This window comes from Balaenoptera musculus, chromosome 16 (genome assembly GCF_009873245.2).
Source record: "Balaenoptera musculus isolate JJ_BM4_2016_0621 chromosome 16, mBalMus1.pri.v3, whole genome shotgun sequence".
NCBI classification, from domain to species: domain Eukaryota; kingdom Metazoa; phylum Chordata; class Mammalia; order Artiodactyla; family Balaenopteridae; genus Balaenoptera; species Balaenoptera musculus.
Window position 1 is genome coordinate 48,512,594 of NC_045800.1, and position 12,640 is coordinate 48,525,233.

Genomic DNA, 12,640 nt, shown 5'->3' on the forward strand with positions numbered 1-12,640 from the left:
AAGGGATGGACTACTGACATATACAACAACTAAGATAAATTTCCAGAGAATTATGCTGAATAAAAATCTAATCCTAAATATCACATACTGTATGATTCCATAGATGTAACAACATCTTTTAAATGACAACATTTTAGCTTACTGGTTGCCAAGTTTAGGGACAGGGATTGGGAGGGGGTGTGGGTGGGTGGTGGTGGTAGTTATAAAAATACAACAAAAGGGACCCTTGTGGTGATGGAAATGTTCTGTATCTTGGTGGGAGCAGTGGATGCAAGAACATACAAATGTGATAAAGAACATACAAATGTGATAAATTATATGGAACTAAATACACACACACGAGTACAAGTAAAACTGGGGAAATCTGAATAAATTAGCAGACTGTATCAATGTCAATATCTTGGCTGTGATATTCTATAGTTTTGCAAGATATTAATTACCATTGGAGTAAACTGGATGAAAGGTACACAAGATTTCTCTCTTACCACTAAATGTTAGCCTACAATTTTCTCAAAAATTTCAATAAAATAAATAGTTAACAGATTATCAGAAATTCAAAAATAATAGTTTCAAAGCCCATGTAGATAAAACTTTTTAAAATGATAGTGTTAACTAAGTAGTATATAAAATGTTTTATACAATAAAGTCACAACTATCTTATTAAAGGAATAAAAACTGAAAGAAATTATAAATGATGGTAAGGTAGAAGGAATGTAGGTAATCTTCTTTATTTTTCAGTTATTTCAAAATGTGTTTATATTATTTTTATAACGACTACAAAATTATACATGAATATGTATATAAATACATATTTTTTAAATGAGAGGTTATATAATGTCAGAAATATTCTTTTTATCCCTACCAATTAAATAAGATTTTCAAATAAAAACAAACCAAGTTTTTCCAAGCTGTCAAGCCTACCTAGAGTGAGGTCTACCGTGCTCTCTCTGCCCTTTCCCATCCTTGTAGGCAGAGACTTTTTCTCCCACCTGACAAAGGTGCCCCACCCCTCCAATCCACCTTGCCCCCTTCTTCTCAGATTCCTACAGTGTATACTCACTGCACTATTCAGATTGATTTATAGACATAAGATGTTTCAGACTGCTCCCAAATCATTTTGCTCAATTCAAGCTGTTAACACACTCCCCACCTTTCACAGTTGAACTTGACTTCCCCTGGAAATAAAAGCAAAGGCTCTAACATTTGAGAACAGCTCTTTCACTAGGTTATCCCCAACCAAAGCCCATTTTGTTCTTGCCCAACTGTCACCTGCGTCTAAACACAGACCTTTACGTTTATCCCAATTAAATTTCACTTGCTGATTCTGACCGGACTTGTTGAAATCATCTTGGAAAGTCAACTCTGTCAGACTTGGCCCTTGGCCATTCTCCATGGCATATTTTGGCATATTCCCATAGCATCATACCACTTCCAACCTCCCTGCTGACTGAATCTGGTTTAGCTGGTCCCACAGGGTTGGATGTTCATCCATGTACCAATTCACTAAACAATACCATCAGCCAGTCCATGTTACTCCTTGTGGCTACAAATTCAGTGCGATTCATCAAGTGTTTATTGCATGCTTTCTGTATGCCAGTCCTGTGCTAGGTGCAAGCAAATTCCAAATATCAATGGGACAAGCCTCTTAGCCTCAAGGTACATGATCTATTTCACAGAACACAACCTATTCTATGAAACAAGACAGAATGCCAACATATTCTGTGAAAGAGGACCAAAACTAGTCCACTCTGTAATTATGCCTAAACAGATTATAAACAAAGACACTGGGAAACCACTAATGTGATCACACTTTCTATCCTGGCTAACGTGAGTGACCACTGCTCCTTCTCCACTGACAGCTCAAGCCCTGCCCCATTCCTCCTACCTCCTGAAAAATGTTCTGAACATACACAGACACCAAATTGCCTTTCTGACAGCACCCAAGTCAGAACAGACTGACCTCCACTTCTTCGAACCCTCCCAAAAAAATCACCTAAAATGAGCCCAAATCCTATTAGCTCCTCCTAAGTCCTTATTACCCAATAGGGTAAGGAGTCTCTTGCTACAGCAAGCTTAATAAATGTAACTCTTGTTTTGTACTATATGCATGCTCCTGGAGGTATCTGGCTGGTAGGCATGGACAATTCCTAACACCTAGTAGGTGTTCAATAAATATTTAATGAGGGAAGGAAGGGAGGGAAGGAATTGTTAATGATTTAAGAAAAAAGTTAACTTTATGTTTTGAAGGACCTTTGTCATGCTCCTGGTGAATCTTTCTGGTTACCACTGCTTTTTTTGATAAGACATTTACCAGAAGATAGCATCAAATTCATCTTCAAGTGTTCCACAGAATTTAGGTTGTTCTAACCTAATGATTCTCAACCTGGGCGATTTTGCCCTCCCCCACCAAGACATTTGGAAATGTCTAGAGACATTTTTGGTGGTCACAGCTGGGCAGGAGATGCTATAGCATCTTTGGTGGGGGCACAGATGCTGCTAAATGTCCTAATATACACAGAATAGGACCCCACAGCAAAGAATGATCGGGCCCCAAATGTCAAACTATTGAAATGGGAAAACCCTATTGATCTCAAGTTCTCCATTCTGGCTTAATATTAGAATCACTTGGGAAACTTTGAAAACATCACCAAATTACCCCACTCACAGACATTCTGCTATATTTAATCTGGGGTGTGGCCTATGCAAGATAACCTTTAAAAGACTTCCCAAATGATTCAAGAACGTAGCCTAGGTTGAGATGCTGTCTCTGGAACCTGGGTGAAAACCTGGCTGCACCTGCCCTCTGTGGTCTTCTGGGTCCTTCTGTCTCTGGCTTCTTCGGGGACCTCTGACAGTGGTCGCTGGAGCACGCCTGCCAGGTCTTCATCTCCCAGCTTCCTCTCCCTTACGCCCTAGGACCTCAGGTGTCTCTAAATGACAGTGACGAGATGCTTCCTCCAGCTGTATGTTCACATTCTATTACCTTCTCTAAGCAGGGGACCATCCTTTCCTCATCATTCCTGCTCTAAATCTGGCAAGACATGTTGGTGTCTTTGCAAGTCCTTGTGTCTTGCTGCTAAGTGTAGCATGCAGACTGGCTGCATTAGATTCACCAAAGAGCCTCTTAGAAAAGTAGAACCTTGGGTCCTGCTCAGACCTCCCTGGGGAATTCACACCTTAAAATGTGAGAAGCCTTGTTTTGTTCACTCTGGAGATTTATATTCTCTTATGACTATTCTTAAAATCATAACTGTCATGACTATTCTTATTTCCATGTTTTAGTTTCTGCCCTGGTTGTGTGACCATCATCTAAAGATGTTCTTTTTATGCCTGAGCTCAGCCAGGTGTTCTGGACAGCAAGGGGGTTTCATTAGATACCAACGCTGTTGCCGAAAGAAAGCAAAGAACTGAACTGAGGCCACTCTAGGGTGGTGTGGCCGGGAGGCATGGCCATGGGGCAAGTACAGCTGGGGAAAACCATCTCACCTTGGCTGAGCCGATGACCTGTCCATCCAGATAGGTGGAAACAGTACAATTCCTTTTCATTTCCTTGGTGACAACCACAGCCAGGTGGTGCCACTGACCACAGGCCAGCAGCTGGCCACACCTGACCCGAAGCTGGCGTCCCGCAGAAGGCTCAGGGTCATCCTCGGGTTCCATGACATCTGGAAGAGAACACAAACACCAGACCTGGCCTGCAGTGTCAGACAGCAGCAACCCGGCAGAAGGGGGGCCTTGTGCCCATGGAGCCAGTGCCGAGTCCCCCCACCATAGAATACTGACAACAGCAGCTGTCATTGCTGGAGCTCTTGCTTTGTGCCAGGCACAAAGAGGTTAGGTAACTTGCCTAAGGTTGTTTTGTGCCAGGCACTATCGTGATTTCCATGTTACCATCCTGAGGCACAAAGAGGTTAGGTAACTTGCCTAAGGTTGCATAGCCAGAGTTCAAGCCCAGGAGTCAGGCTGCAGGGTCTACCCCTCACTAGACTGCTGCCTCCACAGTGATGCACACAGGGTGGCGAATACCTGCGAGGGAAGGAGCCTAGGCGGCTGTGCTGTGTGTAAAGGATGCCAAGCCAAACCCTGGGCCTTCCAGTGTCAGTGTCTCACTATGAAATGGGGCACACAAGAACAGGCGTGGCCGTAATACCCTGGCCTTGGCCATCTCAGGCCAGTTCAGGCCATCGCAGGCAGGTGAGCTTGGAGAGCCGGGCTGAGCTCCTTGAGGCAGAGCCAGGACCAGCCACCTGTACAACTGAGGGAGGGCGGGTCCCCCTGGCTCTTGGGCCAAGAGCTGCGGACTCAGCCCCACTTCTCCCAGGGGTGGGTGAACCCTTACCCAGGGGCTGAAGCTCTTTCTCTTCTGTAGACACAACCAAGGAGAGGTCTTCCGGGCAGAGGCTGACGGAGAAGCAGACGAAGGGCTGCTCGGTCCTGGCCAGGTGGCGTACCACGGTCAGGAAGCGCAGCGGGTGGCCCTCCGTGACTGAGCTGTGCCTGCTGACTAGGAACCAGCAGGAAAAGGTCAGGCCGCCTGGCGGAGGGAAGGACCTGGCAGCGCCTGGGGTCAGAACACAAGCACGCCCTTAGGCTTTGTCCTGCTGCGGAAGCCTGTCTAGACTCACTGTGGCTCTGACTCAGCTCAGGGGTGGCCCTACTGTGCGCCAGCACTGTGCCCCTCCTGACACACACCTATTTTACAATGACCCCACGCAGGAGGATGCTCTTGTCTCCTTATTCATACTTGCAGCAATAAGTCATATTCCCTCCAGGACTTGAGCCTAGATCCTCGAAGCCTCTCTCCAATGCTGGCCCACCTATTATTCCATGCTGCCCTGCCAAGGGAGTGGAGAGGTGGCACACCCCTGAGATCCATCATCATGTCGCCCACGTGTCAGCTGGTCTAAAGCCAGGCCATGTGCTACGTGGGGCAGAGGACCCCGGCCTAGCCTGGCTAAGCCTTGCCTGGGGAGTATTCCACTCTAGGGAAACCCACGCCCTCCCGCCTCGTAACAGGGCTAGTGGAACAGGCAGGGCCCACTGCCCTCACTGAATGGGCAGAATCAGGCTTGGAACCCTGCACCGATGGGCCGTAAATGTAATGGCTCCTCAGCACCTACCCTCCGATAGAAACCCAGGCCCTGGCTCTCCTAACAAGGGGTGCCTGGTTTTCAGCTGAGTGCAGCACTGTACAAAGCAGGCCAAGGCCCAGTCGATCCCCACATGAGCCAAAGACTGGATGGCTATCAACAGAGAACTCATATTCCTCTCTAGAGAGAGCCGTAAGGTGGGGTGAGGTGTCCATTTCAGCCTCTGTCAATCACTGACAAAATGCATCAAAGCCAGGCTCAGCCACCAACTCACCCACCGAGCCCATCAGTGCTAACACAGCCTCCGCTCTGTGCAGAGCCATGGGATGCACAGTGAACAGGACATCCCTGCCCCAAGGCAGGCATGACCAACGGGACAAGCGGGACCAAGAGGAAGACTCACGCTTTCTGGAAATGCCAAGTGGAAATCGGAAATCAAGGCTCCCCAAGGACTTACTCCCAGGTCGGGGAGGGGACCTCAGCAAGCTAAACCCCCAGGGAAGCACCTACCTGTCCCAATCCCTCCAGAGACCGAGTATTCAGTGCTGGTTCCCATCACCGTAGACAGGGTTGGAATAAACAAACAGCTGGAACAGGAAAGTGTCTCAGATCATTGAACCGCAAGCCAACCTCTGGCGTGAGGTTTCCCCCTCTGTCCTTCTGCAGGGGTCTCACTCCCTCCTAGACCATGAGGCCCCAAGGACAGAAAGCACCTGATGCTGGCACCATGACCCTAAGAAAGGAATCTGCTCTGGAGGCTAGAGGGGAGGGCAGTCCAGAATGCAGACACACCAGGGGAATGAGAGGGTCCTGGCCCAAGACAGCTGGGGACACTGCCTCTAAGAAGCCACTGAGAAGATAGGGTGTCCATGACCCAGACATTTTCCACAGCTGAGTGTGAGAGACAATGGGAACTACACTTTTGTAATCAATATTATAATTCACCCAAGGCACTGGGAAATTAATAAAGTGTATTTCAAGTATATGAAAGCCTGTCATACCCATAACCTTCCACAGACATGTCAAATTCCACGAAGGATGGAGCCAGGGCTGCCCTCTGAGGCTGCAGGTTGCGTGGGGAGGTCATGGAGATGAGGCTCAGTGCTGTCTGAAGGGCGGTGGTTGAGCCCTGGGATGGCCCTGAGGGCCTGAGGGCCTGTGTGACTGCTGAGCAAGGGCTGGTGTCCAGGGGACCCTCAGCAGGCACTGGTGCCACTGCCTGTGACCCTAGGGCAGCAAGCAGAAGAAGAGCTGTGTCTTTGCTCAAACCATTTCTGCCCCTCTTCTGACAACAACCCCCATATTTCTGCCACAGCCCCGAAGGAGGGCTCTGCAGAGTACCATGCCGTTCCTAACCCTGAGGGTGTCCTCCTGGGCCCTCCGCTGGCCCTCCCACCTGGGCTCTCTGCTGATTCTGATAACACGGAACTGTTGTGACAACCTGCTCCTCCTAGAAACTTCTCACTTTAATTCTATCGTGGCCCCCACCCCTTTCCAATACAGGTTTTCTGTTGCTGTCACTGGCTTGCCCCATTGGCCGTCACTCACTGCGGCTTTGTCTTGGTTCTCTGGCCTCCACACTCTCTTTCACAACAGCCTGTCTCCTCGAAAGCTCTGTCTCCCACCTCTGGCTGCCGGCTCAAGCCTGACTCTCCGTCCTTGCTTTTCAATTGGGCCTCCTTGCCTCAATGTCCTATGCAATCTTATATTCAGCGTGTCCATGCCTCTCTTTTCTCCAAGCTGGTTCCCTAGACCAGCATCTTTCCAGGTACCAGGCCAATGCTTGGTCCTCCTGACCTCCTAACTCCCCCGAGCTGTGAGCTGTGCAGAAAGCTGACACTGTTCCCCTGCCCAGGGCCAGCGCTGGGCACTCCTGCGTGCGCCGTGACATGAAGGTTTCCGAGCTCCAGGCCCAAAGGGGTCAAGTACACACTCATCATCACCATCCTGTATGGGGGTAGGGGTCTCGCTCCTTCCATATCTGGTCTTTATCTGGGGACCACTGATCTGAGCCTTCTGCTTTTTCCTCATTTGCTCCATTGAGCAGCAGGCAAAATCATTTTTAAATCTGTCTGCTTCCCATGTGTCGTAAAGGATCCCTTACAAGAAATGCACATTGTCTTTTAAATCCCATTATCCTGCCCCTATTCCTTCCTCTGTCCTCACCTGGGCATCCAGAGTCCCCTCCATGTACGTGAGATGAACTGAGGATTTTCGCTGCAGCCGATGGAGGTGGAGCAATTCCAAAACCTAGAAACTGTCTGAATATCATAACAAACAAGAGAACCAAATGAAGACATTGTGCAGGCAGAAATGTCCTCCAGCTTCATCTGAGCACTGTCCTAGCTCCCAGAGCTCGCTGGCTCCCCCGCCATGCCTTCCTCCCTCTGCCTGGAAACCTTTCCTCAGGCCATACAGAAACAGGGCATCCCTGACCGGGCACTCAGACCAGAGAGCTGGTGAATTTAAGTGCTTCTGACTTAACCAGTGGGACCTTGAGAGGAGAAGGGTTTTGTTGGAAAATAACTTTGTCATACTTTGTTTTTAAGTTTCTAATGGAATTGACTAATCGGCTGAACTAAGCACGGTGGCCTTGTCTGACAGCCCCACAGCTAGAGGTGGAAAGAGGCTGGCCTGGCCCCTGGGTCCCATGCCTGCTGGCTGGAGGGGCTGCCTTCCGTCCCCCTGCACTTGGTCCTGTGTGCCAGCAGGGGTCCAGCTGGCCTGTGGCCCCGGGCACCACCCTCCCTACACCTACACTGTCTAGGGCAGGGTGGCCCGGCCACAAGTACTTAAGAGACCCTTGACCTCCCTCCTAGAGCCTTTCTTTCCTCTGCTTTTCTGTCTTCTGTGTCTGCTCCTCCTTGTGCATCTTCTCTCCCTGCTGTGGCTCTCCAGGAAACATGTGGCTTCATGGAGGGGCTGCAGTGGGAAGGCCCCACAGGACACAGTGGTGCTGCCTCTGTCCCCGTCCCTGTTAGGGAGCCCAGTCGCGGCCCGTCACACCAGCTAAGCTCCCTGTGGTCCAGCCTCGTGGCAGTCAGGCCCCTACAGCCTCCACCCCTCTCAGCAGGGCATCTTCACCTGGTCTGGTGAACTGCACAGGCCACAGGCCTCAGCCACTGCCACTCCCTTGAAGTCCCCCTCTTTACACCCAACCTCCCGACTTTGGTCCTCCCAGCTCCTCAGAGCTCCCACTCTGAACCGAGCATCCCATCCAGCGCTATTCTGTATTGTCTGCAGGACCCTTTGCTTATTATCCCTCTCCCCGAGAACACCAGCTCCATGGGAGGGGCTACATCCGCTCTGCGGGCCGCACACTGTTGCAGACCCAAGGCTCCTCCCTGGACTTGCAGTGTCCGTCGCTGGCAAGGGGGAGGGGGCACTCTTACTGCCCACTGTGCACTCGCATGGCTGCCAGGGGCTTGGCAGCATTTAACGTGCAGCACACGGTACCTTAACACGTCTGGTTCAATGGCTTGGGAAGCAAGCTTTTCAAAAATCCTGCTGAGCCCCGAGTGCAAGGGGCTGCTGCCGGCGGTCAGAGCCTGGTGGCAGTAGGTCATGAGGGTCCTGAGCATCCCCGCCTCACACATGACCTGACGGTTCTTCTCCGACTTCACCAGGGACTGGATGTGACTGGCCACGGAGCACTGGATCTCCTTGGAAAGCTAAGAGTAACCAAAGCAAGCAGTGAGCCCTGGAGGTCGGCATGTTTCGTGGGCCACTTTGGTAAGCTCCCCACTAGGCCTTGAGTTGGTGGTGGGGCGAGGAGACTAGCCCTCACAGCCTGTTCTTACCACACCCCATCTGTCCTGGGCCTCTCAGACGGGGCCTCCTCACAGGAGCTGCCAAACAGGTAGACAGCTTAAAACAGACTGCAAACAGGCAAGCAAGAGGCTGCATCAGCCTGAGACATGTGGTGCTTGACCCACACACTGTTTAAACCGTTTCTAAATTGCTAACATTTAAAAGCCTGGAGATTCCACGTAAAAGTCCAGACTTGTGGCCTCTCTCAAAAGGGGGAAAGATCTGGCCACGCTGCTTTGCCATCCTGTGTCTGTCGAGAAGCAGTGGGAGCTGGGCAGCGGCGATGCCCTCTAGCGGGTCCCACAACTCACCCCCTACCCACTGGCATCGCTCACTCAACAGTCCTGTGTTTGAGTTTGCGTCCCCAGCCTAGAAGGTGGAATCCTCCTGGGAGTGCCAGCCTGCAGGAGGTGCCCCACCCAGGTTATTGGCTGTGGCAGCTGCAGCCCCCTGCGTCTTCACGTGCCAAACCACACCAGCTCATACAAGCCCCTGAAGTCACGGCTCCAGTGGGGAAGCCTTCCCTTCACCCCTCATCCTTTGTGCATCTCTCTGTGCTAAGCACATTCGGACACACAGACAGCTGGCCTCTTATCTTCCTCCTACTAGATTTCAACTCACTTCACTATCTTTATGTCCTTGAAGCCCATAGGATAGAGTGCATAGAATCAGCTCAGTCAGTACTGAGCCAAATACAATACATTGTTTTCACAATCTTCCTTTCTTCATAAAAGGGTAAACCCCTGGAATTCCCAGCCTCCATGGATATATAAATGGGGGGGTGGAATTTTCTTCATAAAAACTTTTAAGACTGTCCACATTTTCTTTTACTTTGTATAAGACTCTCTGAAATGACCAGGATACCAGTTAGATCTTAATGGAGTTTTCCTGCAGTGGAGGCTATGTGGGCTCCACCCAGACCTCCTTCTCCAGGTTAGTGTACCCATCGCAGCTGCCCCTCCTGTGGAGGTCAACCTCCCCTAAGTGGTAGCTGCCCTGCTATGTAACCCCCATATATATGTTCATGCATGCATACATGTGTGTACATGTACACATACATGCACGTACACACATACATAAAAGTGTGCACACATAAATACACACACATATACATCGCCCCCAGACTACAGCCAATGAACCAATGCCCTTCAGCCTCTGTGGTGCAATTCATGCTGACGGCCCCGCCCTGTAGGCTCAGGCTGAAGCTAGACTTCAGCTGATAGCATGTCCTCACTCAGCTCCTTCCCCTGCACCACTCTGCTTCCCTCACCTCCCTTCTTCTGAGTCCCTCCCTCCACAAATCCCATGCACCTGTAGCCCTGTCTCGGGCTCCACTTTGGGGAACCCAAGCGGAGACCCTAGCCTGCTTTTCATATTGCACACATTTGCCCTAGTCTCTGGTTTCAAGAAAAGGGATCTATGGTGATGTAGATTATGTCTAGCTTAGTCTACCAACGTAAAGCCAGGAGTCACCATAAAGGCACTTACTCTGGGACTCCGGACCCAACACTCAGAATCACCTCGCTCTACCATCACCTACCTCTCTGTGCATGTAGTTATTCGAGGCCACCCTGCCCAGAGATGGTCAAGAGTATGTCTGTATCACTAAGGGATAGAAATTTGTAAGTTGGCGTTCTTCTTCAGGCTGTGAACTCAGTTTTGTAGCATATGTGTTTCAAGGATTACAATGTGTGGTGAAACATATTTACAGTGTTTATCATCAGTTTTTAGATTTTTTTAAAAAGGAAGGGGTCACACAGCTCACCCTCCCATCCTCCCACGCCTTCCAAAAGCATGACACCTATAGCTCCTGCCTCAAACTGATGGCATTCAGTGAAATTCCCATCATTACAATATCTTCGGTAATATTTTCGACTTAAAATTTTAGACGATTCAATTTTAGTTTAAAATATAAACTGCATTAGAATGGTTTTCAGGGGGACTGCTCCCAGCTAGGATTTTGTCACTCTGTCAACATCACTGATGTCAAGCAGAGATCTCATCACTCAAAGAAGATGGTCCCTGCAATGGACTGTTTGTGTTCCCCTCCACCAAATTCATACGTTGAAACCTAACCCCCAGTGTGGTGGTATTTGGAGGTGGGGCCTTTGAGAGATGCTTCGGTCTTGAGGGTAGAGCCATCATGAATGGGATTAGTGGCCTTAGGAAAGAGACCCCAGAGAGCTCCCTCCTCTCTTGCACCATGTGAGGACACAGCGAGAAGAGTGCCATGAGTGTGGAAGTGGGTCCTCACCAAACACCGAATCTGCCAGCACCTTGATCTTGGACTTGCCAGCCTCCAGAACTGTGAGAAATCAATTTCTGTTGTTTGTAAGCCACCTGGTCTATGGTATTTTGTTATAGCGGCCCGAATGGATGAAGACAATCCCCTTCCCTGTCACTGTGGTATCTGCACAGCCAGCCTGAGATGCTAGAGGGACATGTATAACCCAACAGGGACCAGAAACAGAAGAAAGAAATGCCAGACGTAATTTGCACTAAACAATTCCATGTCTTTTACTTTAAGACGCTCTTCCATGTAGAAATCTCCCCAACCTCTTGACTCCCTTCCCCAAATCTTTCTTCCAATGCTCTAAGTGTCCCTTCCTACATCCAAAGAGCCCGCACCTCTGCCCTCCTTCTCCACTCTTCTCAAAACAGAAAAGCTGCTTCTACCCTCTTGCCCAGAACTCTCCCTCTCCCAGAACTTGGAATATTTGGTAACTGCAGTCTTTTAATTTGGGGTGAGAGTTGGGGAGACAGTCTGCATGAAATAATAAGATGCAAAAATAACAACACAATGTATTATTAATACGAATTAAAAAGAAATGTCTACAATCTCCAATTTTTATTACCAGCACTTCACTTATTGCTTTGGGGACTTTTGGCTTTCCTTTTTGTTGTTGTTTTTGCTTTTTTTTTTTCCTCACCAGAGTAGGGATACTTAAAATCTAAATATGCAAAAAAGAAAGCAAAAAAGAAAAAATTTTCAAAAGGGAGAAATAGAAATGCTGATCTTATCTAATGATGCCACAAGTTTACTCCAAAATTGCTCAATACCCCATAATGGAGGAGGGAAAATTGATCGTCCTCATTATCGCTGCAGCTCTGTCAATACCAATATTGCCTTGTTTTGAATAAAATGTGCTGTTTTTTTCAATGTTGGTTCCAGTAAAATGGGGTTTTAGTGAAAATATGAGCAGTAGCAGGAAACCAGTCTGGTTTCTCCCCCTACAAATGGATTGATTTTCCTAACGCACATTACTTCCAATGCAGGAAGGGGATAGTGGTTCAATTAGGACTCAGTGGTAAGCGCTCAGGGTCATCAGCAGGCTGGACCTGCAAGGCAAATTATCACAGACAGACGTGCGGGGCTGCCTGTAGGAGTTTTCTGCCTTCTCCACTTAGCAGTTGAGTCTTCAAGTCTGTCCTTGTCCAGCTGTGGATGTTTAATCTTCTTTATCTCTCTCCCACCCCCCACTTTCTCTCCTGGTCTAGATTAATATGGTGGTCCCAGAGCCCAATGAGGGCTGGGTCCTGGTGGGGTGGGTCCCTCCAAGGAGGCGTGGGCTATGAGTACATCAGTCCAGAGTGTGTCTTCTGGACATTAATCATGTAGTCCTAACTAAAAACCATCAGATGACCAGCATCTGCTTCCCCCAGACACTTCCACTGAGCTACTCAAATTTGGACTAGTCACTTATTCCAATTTGGTTGAAATGTTCTTTATTTGATGATTT

At 49.0% G+C, this 12,640-nt stretch overlaps 1 protein-coding gene across 1 annotated transcript in view; it reads right to left on the reverse strand.

Annotated features, from left to right (window-relative positions):
• The window catches only part of WDFY4 (WDFY family member 4), a 253,283-nt gene that overhangs the window by 184,349 nt on the left and 56,294 nt on the right, over positions 1-12,640 (reverse strand). Inside the window, exons 14-19 of the mRNA XM_036829672.1 lie at positions 8,547-8,761; positions 7,257-7,351; positions 6,092-6,317; positions 5,601-5,677; positions 4,340-4,561; positions 3,487-3,665 (exon numbers count right to left, since the gene is read on the reverse strand). Coding sequence (XP_036685567.1) covers positions 3,487-3,665; positions 4,340-4,561; positions 5,601-5,677; positions 6,092-6,317; positions 7,257-7,351; positions 8,547-8,761 — 1,014 coding nt within the window. The remainder of the gene's footprint in view (positions 1-3,486; positions 3,666-4,339; positions 4,562-5,600; positions 5,678-6,091; positions 6,318-7,256; positions 7,352-8,546; positions 8,762-12,640) is intronic.